This window comes from Erithacus rubecula (assembly GCF_903797595.1).
Source record: "Erithacus rubecula genome assembly, chromosome: 3".
In the NCBI taxonomy this organism is placed as follows: domain Eukaryota; kingdom Metazoa; phylum Chordata; class Aves; order Passeriformes; family Muscicapidae; genus Erithacus; species Erithacus rubecula.
The window spans coordinates 34,539,008-34,563,243 of NC_136689.1; the positions used below are offsets into that span (position 1 = coordinate 34,539,008).

Consider the following 24,236-nt stretch of genomic DNA (forward strand, 5'->3'; position numbering starts at 1 on the left):
GCAAGAACCCTGCAAGTCTCATGAATACCAACGAGTCACTCCTGTGTTTGTTCAGATGCATGCAGTTTTCTGATATACCATTCAAGACAGACCTAAAGCCATGACAGACTTGACCCAGTTCATGAGTGCCACCTCACTTCTGGGGTGAAATCCTCCACATCTTATAGCAGAATAAATCTGTCTCCTCCATGCCAAACTATATTGCTGAGGCTCAAATATCAGTTTCATGCAGTTTGGGCATGCTCTATACAATTGCATTCTCGGCTTGTGGAGTGAGAGTTTTTCTGTGTCTTTTTAGACACAGTGGGTAATTCAGACAGGTGAATTCTTCTCAACAGTGTCTTTGGCAAAATACCCTTGAAGTTACTCTGATCATGTAGATTTATCGTGACTGCTGTGTCTCTGTCAGGATAGGGACTTGCACAGGCAATCTGGTAGTTCAGGATTATTGATCTCTGGAGAAGCAAAAACTTACGAAGGATGTTCTGAAGCTCAGAATGTTTTCACAGTAATTCACACTGTGGTGCTGGCTTTATATAAATAATCTGAGTGGCTAGACTCCTTCACCTTGCAAAAAGGAAGAGTACTGCTGAACTGGCTGCAAATTCATCTGGCAGGCAGGCAGGCAAAATAATCTTGCAGGTGAAATATTGAATTGCTCCTCTGATCCGCATGTGTGAACTCCAATTCAAGCTTTCAGTAACCAGAGCTGGCAATGGAACTGCCTTGAAATGGGCTTGTTTACATCAGAGGGATCAAGAAATGGAAGATTTTTTTCCCTTCATGGTTCAGTGACTTGGTTCAGATACAGTCCTGATCATGGAGAAAGGTGTAGATCTTTATTCTGATTGTGGTCAGGCAAGGCAATACTTGCTGGGCCTTGATGATGGTTCTGGTGTCAGGAGGTTATCTATCAGCTATCTCTCACTCAACAATTTGAGAAATGTATTTCTCTCCCAGGACTGTGACTGAGAAATCTGGAGCATTAAGGAGTTTCAAAATGCTTAATTTTAAGCCCTGAAGTACCAGGAAGGAAGTGTCATTGCTCATTTCTGTGGGACTGTCCTTTGCCACTCTTTCCGGGTAGGAGATATAAATAGGTAGACAAACTAGCTAGGCTTAAAATAGAACAAAAACCTCAGTAAAGAAAAATCACATTTGATTTCTTTTATTTTTATTTATTTTTATTTTCTGTTGTTTGAAAACAATCCTTATGCCTAAACTGTATGTAATGAGATTCAGAGAGTCAACCCTGTGCAGTATCCATTGCAGGTGTTTGATCTGCAGTTGGAAATAAAACAGTCCTCTGCAGGGTTATTCGCTTTTACTGATCTCTTGAGAACTTGAACAAAGCAAATTCTGCTGTCATTAAAGGTGCAAGAATAGTATGGTTGATTAATTTTCTCAAACATGGAACAGCAAATATTAAGGCTGCTCACCTCACTAATCATTGTTTTCAACGAAAGACTTTTCAGATGGTTATATACTAAATTACAAAACTAGGACTCTGCATTTTTAATTTAATGAAATTAAACATACAGCACATGTGCACTGAGCTGGAAATGCATTTTGTAGTGGATGGTTTTTATTTGAACATCTGTTCAGCATAGCAATCTTTAAAAGTTTTCTTTCACTTTCCCTTCTGCCATTTAAGCAATGCTGATTGGCACTGGAACATACTTCTAATGGGAAACTATTTCAGGGAATATCAACATCCTTTTTTTTTTTTTTTAATAAAGCTGGAAAAGGAATTTTTTATGCTATGCTGGTTTATAAGAAAAACACTTCTAAGTAAGGTATCTATTATAAAAATATTTTTAATTCAAGTGTTATTTCAGACTAAAAGTTAGCCCCTCAAGACACATTGCTTTTAGAAATAAAATCCTAGCATTTTTCAGTCTCAGAAAATGCAGGTAATGAAAGCACACGAATTTTATAAATTCAGTTCTTATGAAATTGATTGTATCTAAGTCATGCATTGCTGATTTATTTGCACTTATTTTCATTAACACAAATAGGTACAATAGAGGTAGCTAAACTACATTTTTTCCCATTTTTAATGATTATATTTTTAATGATTATTATTTTTAATATCCTTATATACCCAACCTTTCTCTAGTAAAGTTAGAACTCTGGGTTATCTCTTTGCTTTAAGAGCAAGGGTGAATCACTTTTTATTCCCTTCCTGACCAGGTCTTCTATTCAAATTCTTTCTAATGACATGGAGGTTCTTTAGAAACAGTTAAATCAATTCAAAAGTTTCCTTCTGAGTCACTGCTATATTTTCTGAAGCTCAGAACTTGCAGAGCTACATCTGCTCCTGTCCACTTCCTTGTGTTTCAGTGCAGCTTCTTTAGACTGTCATGGGTCTTTTCTTGCTAAGGGGAAGGATGAGTGAGTGCTGTGAGCAGCCTGTGGGAAGAACATGGATAGGTGCTCAGGTGAAGGAAGCTTTGATAAAGGAGTGCTGTTAATGTCTTGTACACTTAGATTAGGGCCATGTCCTATGGATTTTGTGTAGTTAATTGTGTATTAAATTTTCTCTGGTGTTCACAAGGACCCTGTCAGCATGGTAAGAAAGCATTATATTCTGTACTGACAAGTTTGGCAAGTATCTGTAGGACTGTATAAGGACTTGGAGAAAAGTTTGCTTCCAACTGCCTTGACCTTAGAACCTGTTCTCTCTCTAAGTAGGGTAAAACTCATAAAATAAAATGCACATACATATATGCAATAATACAGAATTATTATTTTGTTAGCATTCCAAAGTAGTTTCTTAAATTTTGTGTCCATCAAAAGTCCTAAAAATAAACTCTGGAAGATTACTTATAGAAGCAAGAGCAAATATTAGGGCACTACTAGTATTTTCACTGTGATGATGCCAGTAAGAATTTCCATCTTACTAGTCATCACACAGACTTTATTGAACTACTTGATGAACTTTCAGCTCTAAGTTGAAACCTGTTTCAATGTTGAGCAAAACCATATTGACACATTATTTTTTTTCTCCCCCCCACCCCATTGTTTACCAGGATGGTACTAAACAGAAGAGAGAAAGGAAGAAGACGGTGTCATTCAGCAGCATGCCCACGGAGAAGAAGATCAGCAGTGCAAGCGACTGCATCAACGCCATGGTGGAAGGCTCTGAGCTCAAAAAGGTCCGGTCCAACTCCAGGGTGTATCACCGATACTTCCTTTTGGATGCTGATATGCAGTCTCTCCGCTGGGAGCCTTCAAAAAAGGATTCTGAAAAAGCAAAGATTGATATCAAGTCAATCAAAGAAGTAAGAACAGGAAAAAATACTGATATCTTTCGCAGCAATGGAATATATGACCAGATATCAGAAGATTGTGCATTTTCAATTATATATGGAGAAAATTATGAGTCACTAGATCTGGTTGCTAACTCAGCAGACGTTGCAAATATTTGGGTTACTGGCTTAAGATATCTGATTTCTTATGGAAAACATACTCTAGATATGCTAGGAACTACTCAAGATAATATGCGGACTTCGTGGCTTTCACAAATGTTCAGTGAATCAGATGTAGATAATCTGGGACATATACCCCTATGTAATGCTGTACAATTTATAAAAGACTTAAACCCTGGTTTAAAAACGAATAAAATTGAATTAAAATTCAAGGAGTTACATAGATCCAGGGAAAAAACAGGTACTGAAGTAACAAAAGAAGAATTTATCGAAGTTTTTCATGAGCTTTGTACCAGACCTGAAATCTATTTCTTGTTAGTTCAGTTTTCAAGCAATAAAGAATTTCTAGATACCAAGGACCTCATGATGTTTTTGGAAGCAGAGCAGGGTATGGCACAGGTCACAGAAGAAATAAGCCTTGAAATTATTCAGAAATATGAGCCAGCCAAAGAGGGCCAGGAAAAGGGTTGTCTTTCTATAGATGGGTTTACAAATTACCTTACTTCACCAGACTGCCACATATTTGATCCAGAACATAAAAAAGTTTGTCAAGATATGAAACAACCTTTATCTCATTATTTTATAAATTCATCTCATAATACATACTTGATAGAGGATCAGTTTCGAGGGCCTTCTGACATCACGGGCTACATCCGTGCTCTGAAAATGGGTTGTCGAAGTGTTGAACTGGATGTGTGGGATGGTCCAGATAATGAGCCCGTGATTTACACAGGGCATACAATGACGTCACAGATTGTCTTCCGTAGTGTGATTGACATTATTAACAAGTATGCCTTTTTTGCTTCAGAATACCCTCTTATTTTGTGTTTAGAAAATCATTGTTCTATTAAGCAGCAGAAAGTGATGGTACAACACATGAGGAAAATTTTGGGGGACAAACTGCATACGCAGTCTCCAAACATTGAAGAGTCTTATCTTCCATCACCGGAATCGCTTAAAGGGAAAATACTAATTAAAGCAAAGAAGCTTTCTGCTAATTGTTCTGGACTAGAGGGAGATGTTACAGATGAAGACGAAGGAGCAGAAATGTCACAGAGAGTGGCGAAGGAAGGGGTAGAACAGCAAAACTCAATGACAGGGAAACGATTCCAGCTCTGCAAAGATCTCTCTGAGTTGGTAAGCATATGTAAATCAGTTCAGTTTAAAGAGTTTCAAGTTTCATTTCAGCTCCAGAAGTACTGGGAGGTGTGCTCTTTTAACGAAGTGCTTGCTAGCAAATATGCCAACGAAAACCCAGGAGACTTTGTAAATTATAACAAACGTTTTCTTGCGAGGGTTTTCCCCAGTCCTATGAGGATTGACTCTAGTAATATGAATCCCCAGGACTTTTGGAAATGTGGTTGTCAGATAGTAGCAATGAACTTTCAAACGCCTGGCCTAATGATGGACCTTAACATCGGTTGGTTTCGACAAAATGGGAACTGTGGCTATGTCCTTCGTCCTGCTATCATGAGAGAAGAGGTTTCCTTCTTTAGTGCAAATACAAAAGACACTGTGCCTGGAGTTTCGCCTCAGCTGCTTCATATTAAAATCATTAGTGGGCAAAACTTCCCTAAACCCAAAGGATCAGGTGCCAAAGGTGACGTTGTGGATCCTTATGTCTATGTTGAAATACATGGAATCCCTGCTGATTGTGCTGAGCAAAGGACGAAAACAATGCATCAGAACGGGGATAATCCAATTTTTGATGAAAGCTTTGAATTTCAAATAAATTTGCCAGAGCTAGCTATGGTGCGTTTTGTAGTCCTGGATGATGATTACATTGGGGACGAGTTTATTGGGCAATACACTATTCCCTTTGAGTGTCTCCAGACGGGCTATCGGCACGTTCCTCTGCAGTCATTGACTGGCGAAAGTTTAGCACATGCTTCCTTGTTTGTGCATGTGGCCATTACTAATCGGAGGGGTGGTGGGAAACCTCATAAGAGGGGCCTCTCTGTGAGGAAGGGCAAGAAATCAAGGGAATATGCTTCTATGAGAACATTATGGATTAAAACAATAGATGAAGTATTCAAGAATGCCCTCCAACCTATTCGGGATGCTACGGATTTGAGAGAAAATATGCAGGTACAGTCTTGTAATCAATTTGTTGGTTCATATGTGTACCTTTGTATTGTGATGCATATGGAATACATGCCTTTTCAAGTGTATGTTTGTATGTTGAACTATCTGAGTTTAATTCTGAGTGGCTTTAAGAATGGATCATGTCAGAGCAGTTGTTTAGGTGAGCTGTCTCCTGATTCAACCTTGAATGCACACGTGTATTTTATTGAATGTCAAAATGGAAATATGACTCCAGTGTTAGAACTCAAACCTATTGAATGCCTCCTATGTCTTTGAAGGCATATTCGAAATACACTAAAAGAAAGTATGGCAATATTTTAGTTTTAAAAAATTAGAAATGTGGGAAGAATATGCAACAGATAGAAAAGGGAGACTTTAGTGTTTATCAGAGACCTTACTTGTACGTCTAGGAATGTTTAGCATAATTTCACCAAAGTTATGTTTTTCCTTTAGTCCAAAATAGAAGGCAGTGCTTTCAAGAAAGATCCATTTGCTTTCCATGATTCTTCCTAGTTATGTTAGCAATACATGGCATTAGCACTAAGGTCTTAGAAGGTATCTTCTAGAAGAAGTTGTCTTCATGTTAGTAAACACATTGAATTTAGGGAAAAAGTGCAGTCTGAGGTTCTTTTTTTTGTGGAAGCCAAGAGATCTCACTTCAAAAAATATGAAGATTCCAGGTAAAGAACCCTTTTAGAAATGTATTAAAATTGAGTTGTAAAGTTACATTCCGTTTAGTAAACCTTTTAACTGTTTATGAACTTCTGATGGAATACTAGCAATGATCAACAAAATTAAGAATTATTTCAAATGAACTGACCTATCAAATCCCCTTGGTTTTATACTGTGCTAAGAAAAAAGAGATTAAAGGAAATGTCTGAAACCTGATTCTGGATTTTAAAGGCACATCAGTGTATATAAATTTTCTTCATGAATAATCCTATATTAAAGAGATTCTAATAGTAATACAATTTTAAAGCTAATTTTATAATAAGAAAGAAGAAATTAGTACATCATTATGCAGCTTTTCCATTCCACTTGGTATATAAATTTGCTGTTTCAAAAGATAATTAAAAAAATACAGGAATGATGCTTTGACTCATAAATGTTTCAAACTACAGGCTGCATGTAAAATGAACGTTACCTGTAGTTAACCTACTGAAGGCAATAATTCTGTCATATGAAGAATACTGTATTTTAAGATACTTTTCAAGGAAGAACTGAGTTGAGGAAACAGTATAAACATAGAATTTTGTGTAGCTACATTAAACTTGTGAATATGCATGCTGCAGAATGCACAGTATAATGATATAATTGAAAACAGACTCTACAGTAGGGTTTCTTTGAACTTGAAATATTAAAAAGTATTTTATATATTTTATTCTGTCAGTTTGAAAGATGTGCTATCAACGAAATTTATCATTATCTCAAAATGCTGTTGAGAAGATATTTTAGGTACATGAGGGAAGATTAGTTTTTCTTAACTTTGCTAACAGCTTATATAATGTGAACCATTTAAACTCTGTAACTAACAGATAATAAAACTACAGATAATAAAAGCAAACAAATCCCTCAATTAAAATAAGTATCAGTTTATGTCAGGGAATGTGAATTTGTTTAATTTCTATATTACTGACATTTTGTGTCATAAATTGTCATTATTTTTATGACTGTTATATCCTCATAATATCCTCAGAAGCCAGATTACAAAGGGCAAAGTTGGTTAGTTTGATTTTTTAAAATATAAGATGGAATAAGAGGAAAAAAGAAAATGTGCAGCAGCAAGTTTAACAGTTTCTCTTTCCATATAAGAATAGCCTTTTTTGTTTCTTTTGTTCCTATATTACCATGATGAAAGCTGATGTCATAACTTGTTGCATATTAATCACTGATAAAGTGTAATATGGGTGATTGACCTGGATGTGATGTTACATGTTTAAGTTACTTAACAGTATGAGAAATAGTCTCTGGATACTGAGTTGGAAGTCCAAAGGCAAGAGTTACAGTAGTAGTCCTGTATTAGTATTAGTATTAGTATTAGTATTAGTATTAGTATTAGTATTAGTATTAGTATTAGTATTAGTATTAGTATTAGTATTAGTATTAGTATTAGTATTAGTATTAGTATTAGTCCTGTCCTGCCTGTCATTAATGAATATATACAATCCCTGGATCCTCATTAACCTCTCTGTAAAATGGTTGTTCATAATGGCTTATCCATGGTACATAGCTCTCTCTGTTGGAATGGACTTCCCTATGTCTCTCTCTTGAGCTGGGTAATTATTGTGTCATTGAAGTGTACATCAGTTGATAAAAGAAGTTTCTGTTTTCTGGACATTTGCTAAAAGTACACTCTAAGTGACTGGGTAGGTGCAACTTAGTGTTTAAGTAATTTTGCATGACTATGCTGTATATACATATTTGTAAGTCTGCTTTGGTATATTTTGTCTGATAAATGGACAGCAAAATATCTCACATTTGATTCCTGTTTGAGTTAAGGTTGGCATTATATCTTTCTAGGAGACATTGTCCACAAATGAGTCTTACCATGCCAGCAAGATGGAAAGTGATTTGGATTAAAAAAAAAATTTGTACCAGATACTCTGCCTGGGTGTGACATGAGAAAAAGGAGCACTGAGCACATTTGTAGCTTAAATATACCATTTTTTTGTTTTTATTTCCTACAGGAATACAAACTCCAGACCAGCCATAGATCACCAGTTCCCAGTTGGTATAAAAATCCTAAATTCTGTACAGTGCTGACATTATTCCCATCATGGAATGTCAGTGGCTACTTGGAGTCACAGTGTATTTCCAGTGCTGTAAACTTTCTTCAAGTTTAAACTTATAGCTTTATATTCTACTGTACTGGATATAAAATATGACTGTAAGAAATCTTAGGGAAAGGTACAAGAGTTAATATTTAAGCTGAAGTACCTTAAAAATTTCACTGAAGTGTGACTCTATGATAGGAATTCATCAATAGTGGAGTGCTGGGTTTGTGAATCACACCAAATGGGAACTCGCAGATCCACAGCACGTCTGGATTGTAGGTCAGGTATGTTTGAAGTTACAAATGTGCTGAAGTCCTTCTTCTACTTAATTTTGCTCATTTGGCACATTCAGCATCTAATTTTTTTTCTCTTGATGGCATTTATAAAAGTCTTAAAATTTTTCAAAATATATATAACCGCTACGTTTTAGAATCTCTTTATTTCCTTAGTTAATTTTATGACAGAGAGGAGATATACTTGTTCTAAATAGATTTTTTTTTTCTGTGGCATTTACTATGTACCTTGAATTTTTAACGTTTTTGTAAAATATATGTGTAATATTGGTTGGTTTCAAAAATGCCTGTTCTTCAGGGAAAAGTTGGTAGTTGTAGCTCAACATTATAACTCAAGTATAACAGTAAAGTATTTTATCCTGAAATAACAAGACTTTACATTTCATATTTAACTGTAAAGGAAACTCTTTCTTTCCTTTTTGCAGAATGCAGTAGTCTCATTCAAAGAATTATGTGGCCTCTCTCCTGTAGCAAATCTTATGCAGTGCATTTTGGCAGTGTCTATGCACTTGGTTGGGCCTGATAATACACCCTTGGTAGTAGTGAATCTCAGTGATCAGTATCCAACCATGGAGCTTCAAGGGATTGTTCCAGAGGTCTTGAAAAAGATTGTAACAGCATATGAAATGGTGAGTAGATTTTTGTGCTTGTCTTATATTGTCTGTTTGAAAGAGTTTTAAAATATATATGTAATATACTGTACCATGCCTGTTTTAAAAGTAATTTTAACCTGTGACTTCCTATTCCATGCTTCACTCCTTGTGCTTTAAAGTTATTCCCATGAATGTACTGCAGTTGGTAATGTTTTCATGCAGAGTAAAACATTGAGATTATTAATATACTGCATGCAAACATGTGTTTGTACATTTCAGAAGGTGAAGTGGTTATAACCAAGAGGATTTAATGTGAAGAAGAGGATGTATTGATTTATCTGTTTTATCAGTAGTTTACTGTCTATCTATAAACCTCTTATTACTTCATATTTTCCACTTTGTGGATCTTGGTTTATTTTGGCTTTGACTCAGCATAGAATACAAGAATGTCAGGCACTGCTTTTAGGTATTGTAGTTTTATAAGCACCTTGGCGTGTACAATTCTACACATGCTCTTATATTTTCCTTTTCTCTATCTTTCTTACAGATGTAATTCGATTAGCCATTTTTACACATGAGTAGCTGTAATGTTAACTTCAGACATTATGTTTCAGTAAATACATAAATTGTGTCTTTAGAGATGGAAATTAAACATGTTGCAAGAAAAAAGGAAGGAAGAACTAATACACCAATAAATACTGATTTACATTTGCTTTGCATTAATTTGAAATGTGGAAAAAAGACCCAGAGCAGTGTGATTTGAAATGTCCTCCTTACTTCCACTAAAGTAGTCTGGCAGAGTGTAATTGATTATTTATTCATTTATTTAGTGCTTTCTTTCACGTGATGATAATTTTGCAACAATTTTGTGTGCTACAATGAGAAACTTCACCTGGCAGTATCAAGTCACTTGCCAGAAAAGAAAATGCACAAAAACTAACCAGTAGCCCAGTTTCATATGTAAAATGCTTTCTAAAGAAAAAGTAGATTTAGAATTATGCTATACCAAAGTCAAAAAACACTCATTGATAATTAGAAATTTAGACAGAGTTTCTGCAGTTCAGTGGTGCCATAAATAGACAAAATCTGGTTGGAATGATAGCACAGCTACAAGAAGAGAGTGTATATCCTCTTATTGATGGCTTACAGGATATCATTATAATTAGGATGTAAAGGAGCTTGACTCTTGGGATTACAGCTGCAACACATAAAGACGTTCTGTTTTCTTGATGGAGATGTCTCTACCTGCAGTTTGTCCTGATATGGTGATGCTGCTTGTTAGTTATTAAGCTATTCTACGTACGTAAAATCTGAGTTCTAAATCTGGAATAAATTTTTGTTTGAATATCACTTAGACAAAGGTGACTCGTGACTCCAGAAATCTTTGCAATCTAAGTTTGGTTTGCTCTCTGTCTCTCACATATGTTTTCCCCCACACACATCTTATACTCCATACATGATTTGAGTGTTTCTGTACTTGAGAAACCTATACTTTACTTGTACCTGTAAAAAACAGAAGATTTTTTACTGGCAAAAAAAGGATTTTTCCATCTTCTTGTCCCTAAAATACAAATACTCAATATCAAGCAAAGAGTATGACAGTGCTTCTAGCTCTAAATTATATTGAAGATAAGTAAATTTAAGGTTATTTTAATCAAACAAAAGTTATAAGTTAAAGTAATGAGATGCATTTCAATTTGTGACATTTGGGTTATGCCAATATTCCGTTTAGTTTGACACAAGATTTTAGGCAATTAAAATCTGTATGGTATGCTGGAAAATGAAGTCAGGCATGGAAGACATATTCCCATGCTCATATGTCTGAAAGCACGTTGTGAAACAGTGGGAGACATCTGTATCACCCTTTCCTCAAAGAGAGAAGAAGAAATGTGACTCTGTTTCAGTTCACATATATTGGTATTTGCTATAATGGCAGACGTTTAGAGTATTATAGATTTTTCTTATAGAGTTTTGTAGATTTTGGGGAGGGGGCTTTGTGTGATTTTGGTGCATATTAATATAATGAGTCCTCAAAATGACAAATCTTACCTCATTACTTTTGACTTGGGGATATTTTTGTCATGTTTAATTAATATGTGGGTGTAAAATTCTATTAATAATGAGAGTTCTTTATCCTGAACTGAGAAAGGTTAGATGTACTGTCAAAGTAATGATTACCTACTTGTCTTACTTTCTGCTGGCTTAGGGCCTCCATACAGGTCAGAATTATGTAACTGTGTGCTTCCAGTATGTCAAGTACTGTATGAAACCATGTGGATAACAAAGAGAGAGTTCAATGTTTATGAAACAGACTTCGACTGATATCATAAATGCATGCATAGGCTGTCACTACCTCTTGTGTCCTCTCAATATGACACGTGTAATGATGTTCTCAAGGTGTGATTGTTTCAGGTTTGTGATATTTTTAGCTAATGAAGGGATTCTTACTTGCCAGAAATATTCTGTTTTCTATAAAATGATAATAAGCATAGAAAGTAATATTCAAGATTTTAATTATTCAGAATTTGTTTACATTGGGAGTGCTTGAAGGTCTCGTTGCTCTGTCAAGTGAGAAAGGATGCAAGATCTTAACAGCAGGACAGTCAGTCCACCTTGAAATAATTGCAAATAAGTGCAATACTGCAGGGTCACATGGAAAGGAAAGAGTATCTTCAGTGTAACATGGGGTTTTACTAAAGAAACAATGAGGTGAATGACAATAAAATAGTGTATCAGTAGATACTTGGGGTTTCTGTCTTTAAACAAATAGCACATAGTGCTTTCTTAAATTGTCTGCATTCACTACTATATTAATGAAGGACCTGTTAAGTGATCAATACTAGTACTAGTCATGGATTAAAACCCTCCCATCCATATTATAGGAACTGCAGTATTTTTTCTGGATAATATATATCAAATATAGCTAGGAATTTTTGAGAAAGGCAAAAGTTTAAGGTGTGTATTTTTGTTTTTTTTAGCTTCTCCATGCTCCTGAGTGTTTTTCACCCTACCATCTTCTCACTGTTTAACAATGTTTTATTTTTCCCTCTTGTTCATGGACTTCAGCTTCCTTTATGTGATACTTCAGCATGCACTCTGTTGGTGTCATCACACCCATCACTGATCAGTGCTGCAGACTGAAGCTTGGAGTTAAGGCAAGTGCCTCTTCCACACCAATGCATGTTTTTTTTTTTTAATGTTTTATAACCTTTAAGATAAACAGTAAGTAAACCTTATAATTTATACTATGGCAAGAGAAAAAAAAAATTATCTCACCCTAAGTCTGCAGCATTATTCAGTGGTGACTGTAATAGCACTGCAAAGAGATGCTAGAAGACCATACAAATAAAGCCAGATACTGTTGAGAACTTGAATGTCTCTGTTTGTCCTTAATGGAGGATGATGTGTCCAATCTGCTGAGGATCAGGTTTTCTGAGCTTTGGAAGCAGGCATTTACTTCTAATGGAACAGGCAGATAACTGTACCTGTGCAAAAAATGAGTAGTGCTGCTACAGTAATTAGGATGTTATTAAATCTTAATTTAATAATGCTGCTAGTTCCATTTTTTTTTCAGTTTCCAGGGGTGATTTAAATTTTTTTTTTTGTTAAATGTTGAGGTGATTTTTGTAATTCAGAATGTCTACAGAATGTGGTATAGGTCTGTATATGATTTAAATGAAATCAAACAAGATGAATAGATTTTGTATATGCACCCTAGGGATGGACTTGAAAGCAGGTCTGTGTTTATTGGTGGTGGGGGTTGTGAGATAATGGAAATGAGAGGTGCTAAAATTGAGTGACGCTTTTAAATTGAAACACAGCATATCGTTGCTGTAGAAAGCTTAAATCTGGTTACCTTATTTTTGGCTCTTTCCAGCTATTGACTCAGTACAGCAGATTGCAGGTGCAATCATGCAGAAGTTAACTTCATATTACAGAGTTGGAAATTTCACCAATGACATAAACTAAATAATGACAAAAACTATATTTTGAACTTGAACATCTCCCTCCCATTGGAAAGCAGATAGTTTGACACTGTAACTGGTGAAGTTACATACTGGACTGATGCTAACAGGACTTATTAAAAGCCTATCTGAAAAGGACTGATTGTCAAGGCTTTGGTAAAATGTTAGTAGTCCTCTCATATTTCAGCTACATCTCAAAATCTTAAATATTCTTCACTTCTAAAACTCATCTTGATATTAATATAGATTAATTGAGTGGAGCATTTCTTTATTGGGCATGTTGGATTGAACATCATAATTCTGAAGGGAGCAAAGGGTATATCCACTGCCTCCTTCATAGGGCCTAAGAAACAGTGATTAGCAGATCTGTTTTGAGTTACACTTAGCTCCTAAAATCTGTATTAGTTGCCTGTTGTTGGTGTAGGTCCTTGGTTATGATTACTGTGCAAATATGGTAAGGAGGCTTACAGTCATAATGCCATGATTATAGATGTGTATCTTGAGAGAACAAGAAGAGCAAAACTTCTCTGTTTCAACTCATCCTAATGTGACACAATTACTGTATCAGAGTTATTCAGCTGAGAAGCCTTCATTCCCCAAATTTCCCTTTCAGGTTGCAAACCTCTGGGGCACCCAAAAAATACTGGATCCAGTGCTGTTAATTCACCCCTTAAACTGGGTGAATATGCTGCTTCAACTCGTGCACAGGCCTAAATATTCAGTTTCTGATTGTGTCAGAAGAGGCTGAGTTCAATGTCATCAAATCTCCTATAGTAGAACTCAGTCTTTGGATCTCACATGGTTTTAAATCACACGATAACATCTGCTCACCACTTGAATTGTGCACTTGAAGAAAATTCAGATATGTCCATGCAGTACCTTTCCTGAGGAGTATGTGACTGGCATAGACCATGAAAGCTGTGTTCTGAGCATGTTGTTCTTGAGCCCTTGACTTTGAAGTCAAGCTCCATGGGTGCCTCGTTATAATTTACCCCTTAGCATTATTTTGCTTATGAAGAAGAGAACTTAATGCTTTACACAGAAGGTTGAAAAGCTATTATTCCTTGCTTTTGTACTTGAGAGCATAACTACATAAAGCAAAACAAAAAGATAAAAGAAGTAATGAAAAGAACAGACATCAGAGACACTAAAGATACCACCTGGGGAGTTTGAAGTAAGTATGTGCCACTTATCAAAAAATGCGTGGGGAGAACAAAATGGAGGATGTTCTGATGAAAAGGTGTATTCCAAATAGCTGAAGTTGTGTGCAGATGGGGAAGACAGCATCCATATTTAACCCTGCCATGGTTGAATAAGAAACTGAAGAAACTGACTGTGAAGAGTTAAAAAATTATCTGCACAGTCTTAAAAATAACAGCAACCTCTTTTCTGAAAAAGCAGAAACAGAAGTCAGTCAAAGGTTATGTATGATCACTAGCTGATCAATGCTAAAAGAAAACCCCAGCTAAAGAGGCAAAGCTGCAATACTAAATTAGTTTTTGCATCCATATACCTGTAGAGATTGTGGTTTCACATGAAAAACTTCTTTATGAAAAACTGATTGGAGAATTTACCTGTAAGTGAAATGCTGACAAAAGATGTTACATATGAAAGGCAAAAGACTGGGAAAATAATACACCAGAAAAAGATGATACTCATTTTAGAGTTCTGAAAGATCTCAATAGTTGATGTATCGAAACTGCTAATTGTTGTGTGTATGCTCTCACTTGAAACTGACTATCAAAGTTGTGAGTGTGGTACCAGTGTTTTAAGAGATTTCCAGGGAAGATGATGAAATTACAGATCAGACAGGCTGACATCTGTACTGTGAAAATGGGTAGAAACTGTTTTGAAGAAGAAAATTAGAGGAAACATGGAGAAATGTGTCATATTGGGGAAGAGTCAATACTGCATTTATAAAATGAAGGGCTCATTAATCCCTTGGAGTTCTTTGATGTCAAAAAGCATATAGACACAACAGATCAGTTTGGTTAGATTTCCAAAGCGTCTGACAAAGTTTCCTTTCAAATGCTCATATTTGAGCATTTTTAGACTTTTAAATTTTTAGACTTTTAAAATTTTTAGACTTTTAAAGACTTTTAAACTTTTAGACTTTTAAAGTTGTTAGAGGTTTTCTAGATAGCTAAAGTGAATGTTGAACTTAACCTGGTGCTCCAGCAGGAAAAGAACTTTTAAAGACACTTGCCTGTGTTGATTTTTGCATTAAGGGTGTGTTTTTCCAGTAAATGGATTAGAGATAGTAGGTATAGCTCCTGCAACTTTAATCTAGCTAAAGTAGCTAAGCACTCTGGAAGCTGTGTGAATTAATGCTGCCCCCAGATTTGCAAAGATCATCGAGGTGTGAGGTATGTAGCTGCTTAGACTTTCAACAACTTTCTCAATCTTAGTGGTAGATTGTTATAACAAGTGTTAAAACAGTAAATTTCAGAGTTGGCAACACAAATGCAGTATTTAAATTGTGATAACACACAGTGTCTCACTGTTTCCATGATTGCCTCTGGCTTTCTACAGTATTGCTTACTTTCATTATCAGTCTCTGCAGAATAGAACTGTCTTCATTTAAGAAATAAATGGATATAGTTTGGTGGTTAGAGATCTAAGGGAAAACATACATAATTCATTGCAATTTAATATTGCAAATAGCTCAGGTAATGGTTTTTGCCATGTTTAATAAATTATAGTAATTGTAGATCCTGGTTTTTGAGATGAATTCAAATAGTTACTGATTGTGTAGCTGTTAGTCTGTCACAAAGACTGAAAACAAAGCATTCATGGAAAATATAGTGAATAGCTTGGACAGTTTCTTCAGACAGAGTTGTGCTGCTTATTATAATTTTTTATTTTCCTGTTTTATAACAACATGAAGGTTGTAATTATGCTTCCAAAAACAGAGCTGCAGATGATAACCTTAGCTTATGCTGGGCTTTTTCAGTCCACAAAGCAAATGTCTAATTTTGGATACTCAAGACTCCACTGCCAAATGTTGTAAAGTATGAGCTGTTTTGCATTGATTGAAAAGCTCTAATAATGACAATTTAATGCTTCTGTGAAGTCAAGATTTCTGCATTTCTTGTTGAGAGCATGAACAGTGAAGCTTTTTGTATCCTCTCACTAATCCCATTATGCCTAATGGCTGACTCAGTATTCATAAGAGCATAAAATAATATGGCTACTTAGAAAGAGGAGATTGTGTAGCTTTCTGTTCTATCTTAATGTAGTCCAATGAAATGTTTATGGAAGAGCATAAAAATAGATCAGATGCATAGCAACTTCTCATATGTATTCCATATTTCCAACAGCAGTTCTCTTTCTCAATAAATTTTAAATTTAGTGTTTGTCTTTTTGATGCCATCTGTGTGAAAAAAAAATATGGCTATTAGACTGCTACTGATAGTTCTCATTTAAGAAATAACCTATTAACTACCTATTAATTTTTTCACACAGATTATAGCTTTTGGCTTCCTATACAAATAGAGGGTATTTTCATTGCATATACATGTCCTTACTTATTGTCCACTTTTGACATGGTTTTTCATTCTATCAGCTTTAGTTCTAAAATTATGAAAATCATTTTGCTACAACAACCAGATTATCAGAAAGTGAAAAGAAGTGACTGTTGGATTTAAAAGTGTTTATTGTCCTCAGATGCATAGTTTGGAAGAGAGCTGCTGTTTAATATATTTACTCTGTCTTCAACCTAGTCTTTCTCATATACCTGACTCATGAGAAATCAAGAACAAATAGAAGTCTCTTTAATGGAGAACTTGTGGAGCAGTCATTCCTTTGGTAAATTTTCTTGAACTGGGGGAAATTAATTAATACTGCAGAAGTAGGAACAGATTATGTCCTATTTTTTTCTCAGGCCTGCAATAATTAGTTTTGGTAAGTGGATTCATATCTTTTGATCCTCCGATGTATTATGGCATAATCTTGTCTTGCTTCTTTCTGAGAAGGAAAAACATTTTCCATGTATGTGTTTTTGGAATATAAAACATTTCAAAAAGAGTTGAGAGAGGAAAGGTAGGCTGAAAAAGCTAAACCATGAGTCTGTTCCCATGTTTTTTCCACTTAAATGGATAAACTGCCACTGTTAGGTACAGCATTATATTTTTGTCATCACGAGCCAGTGAATTCAGTAAGCATAATGGAAATTTCATCTGCATTTTTTTGGGGGGGGGTGTGGGGGGAAGAGCACAGTGGTTCAAAGTCTAAAGAGAAACATAATACTTGATTATTTCCTAGCACAAGTTGTGCTTGAGGGAGGTGATCCTTGCCCTCTATTCAGTGCTGCTGAGGGCACACCTGCAGTGCTGTGTCTGGTCCTGGGTTCCCCAAGGGAGGCATGGATGTGCTGAAGAGTCAAACAAAGGGCCACTAAGGTGTTGGAGCATCTCTCCTCCAGAAAGGCTGAGAGAGCTGGGAGTGTTTAATCTGGACAAAAGAAGTCTGAGGGGGATCTCATCAATGTATATAAATGCTTGAGTAGAGGTGCAAAGAGGACAGAGGAGGGCTGTTTTCATTGGTGACAGGAGAAAAGGCATGAAAAGAAAAACAGGAGACTCTGTCAGAAAATCAGGTAACACTTTTTGATTGTAAGGTTGTCTGAACATGGAAACAGGTTGCCCAGAGAGATTGTGGAGTCTCCAGCTGTGGAGATACTCAAAAGCCATCTGGACATGGCCCTGGGCAGCCAGCCATGCTAAGTGGCCCTGCATGAGCAAGGGAATTTGGACCAGATGACCTCCTGAGGTCCCTTCTAACTTCAATGACTCTGTGCTTCTGTGCTAAACTTATTTTCTTGCATAGTTGAAGAAATATTTTCTAATTTAGACAATAAATTTGCTAAAAACTTACTGCTTTGGAGGAAATTTGGTTTGACATGATGAGTCCTCTGTGTATAGAGAAGTAGCAGTTAGGAGCTTAATTTTGTTACCTTGGTACTTTGGATTGTATTTGGAGAAATACAAGAGAAAGATTCAGCTTTTGTTTATAGAGCTTTGAACTTTCTATGCTAAACCACACCTGATTTTTATCTATAATGAAGTTATTATTGATTGTTGTTATGAGCCATACAGCTTCATTTGACTGGAGATGTCAACTTTACTAAATTTCTTTTTTACATAGAGTCATTTAAGTTGGAAGGAACCTCTGGAGATCATCTAACCCCAGCCTCTTGCTCAAAGCAGGATCAGACAGAGCAGGTTGCCCAGGGCTGTGTTGAGCTGCTGTTTAATATCACCAAGGGTGGAGACTCCACAGCCAATCTGAGAAACCTCTTCCAGTGTTTGACCACCCAAGACTCCCCCTGAGCCTTCTCTGCTCCAGGCTGGCCAGTCCCAGCCCTCTCAGCCTCTCATATAAAAGATGCTCCAGTTCTTTAAATCTCAGCTTTGTGCTGCACAGTAGTCCATATATTTATTGTACTGGGAAACCATGGGATGAATGCTCCAACTGTGGCCTCACAAGAAAGAGACTGGAAAAACTCAGCATGGGTTTGCAAAAGGGAAATCAGGCTTAGCCATCCTGGCACCTTCTACAAGAAGGTGCTAGTCTTGGCAGAGCAGAGGAAAGCTTTGGATGTTTTCTTCTTAGTAGAAATTGATGGTGTTGTTTATGGTGGTCCTATTAGAAGCTGGATGTTTCAGAATTCTTTCAGTGTGGTGACCACACTGTTAGAACAATTAATTTGAGTTGTGAGGTTTGCAGTCTGATTTTACAGTAGTTTCCTTTCTTATTTGCTATAGCACCATTCTTCTCCAGTGAAAATAAAAGGCAGCACATACAGTTTAAAACAACTCCCTATGCTGCTGCAGAGCAAGCTGACCATGGCAGCTGCCACTGAAAGGACTGGGAATACTACTTCTGCTTGTTCCAGTGCCATAACAAAGATGCCTTCTGCTGCACTGACACTGAATATTGGACTGCTTGGATACAATTTATGCAGACATTCAATTAGAGCTGACCATGTTTTGTTTGAGTTCCTGGTACCTGTAATGGTTCTTGAAGGCAAAGAGTTGATAAGGAGTCCCTACCAGAGTTCCTTTCCTTGCTTGGGGGAATGGTAGCAGCTTCTGTTCCTCACTGTGTAACACATCTTTTGAAGTGATGCAGATGCTACTAGCAGTTTGGGATATCCTCTTTTTGGTTTCCTACTTTTGTGAAGTGCTCTTTGCTATTGGTGCTATTTGTACCATCCTGGGCTTAATGAAATGTCTGGAAGATGCAAATTATATGTTTATTACTGCTGTTAAGAGCTCCAATTTGGCTTCTGAATACTAAAGATACATACATCTATCAGAAATGTAGTTTCTATAGTTTGTATTTTCAGAAATATATCTAATATGCAGAGGTTTGGATGAAAGTAGAATGTGAGCATCATTTTAATGAAAATTTGATTTATACCTACTGTAAGTATGGTTTCAGTTTTGCTTTTGGAATGTAGGTCTAACAGTATTGGCAACACATTTACAGATTTTGAAATTTAAATGTATGGTGTGCTTTTCTTGCTAAAAATAATGTTCATCCTTGGTGTTGCAATTCTGTCAGTGAAGGTGTTCTCTCACTGAGTTTCATCAGCTAGACACAGTTTATAATTGGTTGATTTTTCCATTTAAAAATGCAGCTGATGTCTCCCTGTGTGCAACCAACCAGTTCCACATGCAGAGGATTGGATAAATCCAGGGGGTTTTTGAAAGATTTCTTTCCCGAGGCCTATGTTAAATGTGATATTTAAAATATTTACTGTTGAGTTCAGTTACATATTTTCCACAAACTGAGGGCATAAACAGAATGTTTTATCTTCTACCAGAAGACCTGTCTGTGTGAGCCTAGTAGAAATAGATCTTGTTCAAATCCAGCTGAAATTAAATAAATGGCTTCAAATACATACATGTGTACACACATGTGAGCACTTGCATTGACCTACATGGTGAGAGTTCATAGCACTTAATTCTTTCATAAAACAACAAATCAAACAACAGACTTTGAAAGATTAAAAATTATTTAAAAGGGTAGTCTAGACATTGTTATATTTAAATTTAAGTAACCATCTTAATGAGAAGGTTCTGCTTTGCTGAGAAGGAGGATAGATTTTATTCAGTACATGACTCTTTAATTTGGTTTGTAAGAACTGCATCACTTAAGTGATGAACTATTAGCAATGCAATTCCACCAGTTTGAAGCAACAATTGTGATTTCTAACCATCACTAGCTTTTTAAGGTAGGAACAATATATATAATAATACATGTCTTGAATCCTCATTGAAATTATAGACTAATCATTTAGTTTTTGTTTCTTAATAATAATTTAATTAAATATATATTTATTGACATTTGTCGATTTGTTAGAATGATAGGTAAAATGCTTGCATGATTTAAGCAATAGAGTTTGAAAAAATCTAACCAATAGATCAAACTGTCAGCTTGGCCTCTGTAAAACTGTGATGACTTCAAGGCACATAAAGTATACCATTCTGCATTTCCCATTTTCCATTGACCAACAAAAAAAGTAGGATAGTCCAGTCTGTAATGAGTACCTGAGAAATTCAGGTCATTGTAAGATTGGGATGTGGTGGTAAGGTAGGAGCTGAAAGGAGAATTGAAGCAACTTCAGCATTATATCTATTAAATTTTAGATTTAAAATACATTTTTCAATATTTTGAATCTTTGCTTCGAGAAAAAAAAGTGACATAGGTTAGAAATGTGAATCAGTATTGTAAAAGACTTGCTAGAAAAATATAGCGTGCTAAACTACATGTAATTTTCTTGTTATGTGTTATTTTCTTGAATATGTGTGGGCATTTACAATACATTTTTAATGATCAGGTGGTAATCATCTGGTTGTTCTCTGTTACATTTGTTTCCATTTCTCTTTCCAGATTTGTCACTGACAATATTCTCGAAGTTGAATGTGGTTAGAAAATACCTGCTTATTGATTGGCTTGTTCAATATAGACTAGTTTAGTGTAGAACAGATTCTAGCTGGTCTTTCTCCTCAATTTCTATCACCAATTTGCCTTGAGATTTCTGTCTTACTCTGTTGCAGACATCCTGTTTTTCACACTGAAGCTCCTGCTTGCTCATCATTTTCTATTTCACTTTTATATCAATCACACATATACATATCAGTATCATTTGGATTAGGCTGATTTTCTGTTTAAATACAGCCATTTATACATAGTTGTTCCATATGCTGTGTCTAGTGAAAGTCTTTCAGTCTCTGTGAATGTCTACGTGAGTGTTTTCATGAGGTTATAATTTTGGCTTGAACACTAGAAAGAATTCATATGTTCAAACACTCTGTAAGAGTAATAGCTGAATACGCACTAAAAGTCTAAAAGTGACTGTGTGGTGAAGAGCAATGTAAGAATAAAATTATAATGAACTAATACTTTATTAATCAAGCACAACTGGAAGGTGACACCTACTCATGCACACAACATACTGCTCCATTATTTTCTTAGGGAAGGACATTGGAAAATTAGGGTGTTCCATAATACTGATTGAATGGTTGTGGCAGTCAACTCCTAAATTATTGCTAGCTCAGTTCTGTTCTGCTGTTCATCTTAAATACAGCTTTGTATATATTTTAGAGACCAAAGATAATGAAAGTAACTGTTACTGGTCTTGATAATATAAAAGTGGATATTAGAATTATTTGTACCACATGAAAAGCATTGCCATATTTCTTCAGAAGTTGCAAAGAGGGCATTCCTTTTGTTCTGAGGGTATTTAGCAGCTTTCCATACTGTAACTGTGAAATATGAAATTGGCATGTTATTATGAATTCTTTAGTGTTAGCCTGACCATGATGGAAGAGCACTAAAACAGTGATAAGTTTCTTTTCCTTTCATCTGCAGAACTAGTAAAACTTTCTTGTTTTGTCAATACAGAAAATAAGCTAAAAAAGCAGTAACATAAGCATTTTTATTCATCTTAGAATCCTCTTGTTTCTGAAAATCCGTGCAGTGGCTCAGAGTAAGTTTTCTAATCACCTGAAACTTGTTCTCCGTTGCTTCTAATTTATCTGGTGTTCATGTAGTGCATATGAAGGAAGCAGAGCAGATAGATGTGTTCTGTGTCTGGAATAGAACGTAACTGAGATTACTTAGAAATTATGTTATTGTACACATGGGGTCAGGAAAACAGAGTAGGGCAGTTGTAATATTTCTTACAATTCCTTCAAAACACATACCTTGATCAGGCAGCACAGTTGTTCTCTTTTTTTTATGAACTCCAGTCAAAACAGGGCTCAGGTGAAAGGACTCATTGATAAAGAATTCCTCTCTAGTCCTTTTTATTGTGTATGAGCGTTCCAGAAATGCTCAGCAATTCATTTTTCAAGGTGATTTTCTGTTCAAAAAATCCTGCTTTACAATTTTCTTTCAGCTAGTTAGCAAAATAGCAACAGCTATTGGAAGTATACAGCTGACATCAGCTGTGTTTTGGTTCTCTCCATGTAAGTTCATTGCAGAAACAAATGTGTTATGTGACATACATATTGAAACAGGTAAATCCTTGCCTGTCAAGCAAATTCACAGTGATCTTACTTCAATTTGTGAATTCTGTTTTAGAGACTGAATAATGAAACACAGTGAAAGGGGCTTTTTTCTTGACCAAGCAGGAATAGTTAGTTTGCAGTGCTCCCTATGTGGGTGAAATATAATATTCTCTTACTTAAATTGTCTTCAATTTGTTACGCTTAAATAGTAATCAGCATAGTTCTATTTATAGGTAGTTTTTGCTTGAGTGAAAATTGATATTTATATTCAAAGAACAATCCAGTTAAAAATGGGGTAAAGTTTTTCACTTGCAGCTTAGCAACCTGATCAAGCTATTTTTCCTTCATATATTATAATTTACTTTTATTTAAAACAACCCTGACAACTGACGTAATATAAATGAGGCAAGCAGCTACTTTAAATGGAGATTAATTGGGATGTGAGAATTAAATTAAATTATCCAGTATGATGACCTCCACATATACTCTGAAGTTGCTTAGTCACATGCTTTTTGTGTGTGGCATGAACTAAAAATTTCAGGATTTGCATCATTTTTCTTTATTGGTTCAAACTGAAATAATAGAAATAGAACTAGAATTATTTTTAAATGCTTTGTCATTTGTTTAAATCAGATTTTTGTGCAGCTGACAGTTATAGAAGCCTGTAGAGTAGTTTGTCTGTGCAGGTGTTTTTCCTCCTCATTTGCACACTTGTCATGATCAAAAATGTGAGACTTGCTTGCCTGCTTCTCAAAATTGATTTCTGCTTTACCTGGAGCAATGTTCAAAAAAACAGCCTCAAGGTCATTCAGCTGGGGAAGGTTCCTTCTAATATGTGTGAGGAAGTCATGCCTCTTACAGTAATTTTTCTCTGAGGAGGAGTGTTAGAAAGGCTTGAGCTTTTTTTTTCTCTCTAACATGGAATGTTCCTCCTCATAAAGCAAATTGTGGTCTCCTAAGGAAAAGCAAGTTCCACATGAAAACCCACATAAGTAACATGTCAAAAGTTTAGTCATTGTTTTAGTGAACAGAAAATTGTCTGCTTGAGTGGATACCAGAGACTTCAGTGGGTAAGGTGTGAAGCAAAGATGTTGCTTCTCAGTACATGCCCTAGGCTGAAAATTCTGCACAGTTCCATCTTAGTAGCTGTGCATTCAGCTGGGCTTCCCTGAAAGGCTTTTTGTTTAGAAAGACCAGCTAAAGCAGTAATTTATTTTTCTCATCCTCCTCTACCAGCCTCAAGTGATTTGTTTTCCTGCATAAAGCATTGTCTCATGCGTATGTGCAGGTCAAGCCACAGAAGGGAAAATGTCGAGGAAAAAATCTGGAAAAGACATGGAATGATGCCTAGGAGAAAAGGATGCACTGGGTCATGAGTTATCATCATCCTGAATGCTGCAGTGAGTGAGGAAGAGGAAAACTGCATCCAGATTACCTCACCCAGGCCATCAAAAGCCAATTGCTCGATTGTATAATTTCTAGTTGCTTTGATAGGCAGTGAACTGTGGAGAAGACATTTTGCTTCAGTATCCCAGCCCAAAATCATATTTTTCTGCCTTTATGCTATGTTTAGG

General features: G+C 35.9%; 1 protein-coding gene across 2 annotated transcripts in view; it reads left to right on the top strand.

The window, feature by feature from the left end:
* PLCL2 (phospholipase C like 2) overlaps window positions 1–24,236 on the top strand; it is a 102,414-nt gene that overhangs the window by 54,933 nt on the left and 23,245 nt on the right. The window contains exons 3-5 of one of the 2 annotated variants that reach the window (XR_013773518.1): window positions 3,033–5,519; window positions 9,009–9,212; window positions 12,243–12,331. Coding sequence is in view for 1 of the 2 variants with exons in the window: in XM_079299427.1 (XP_079155553.1) it covers window positions 3,033–5,519; window positions 9,009–9,212 (2,691 nt within the window). In the remaining variant the exon portion in view is untranslated. The remainder of the gene's footprint in view (window positions 1–3,032; window positions 5,520–9,008; window positions 9,213–12,242; window positions 12,332–24,236) is intronic. The other variant, XM_079299427.1, reaches the window with a different exon arrangement.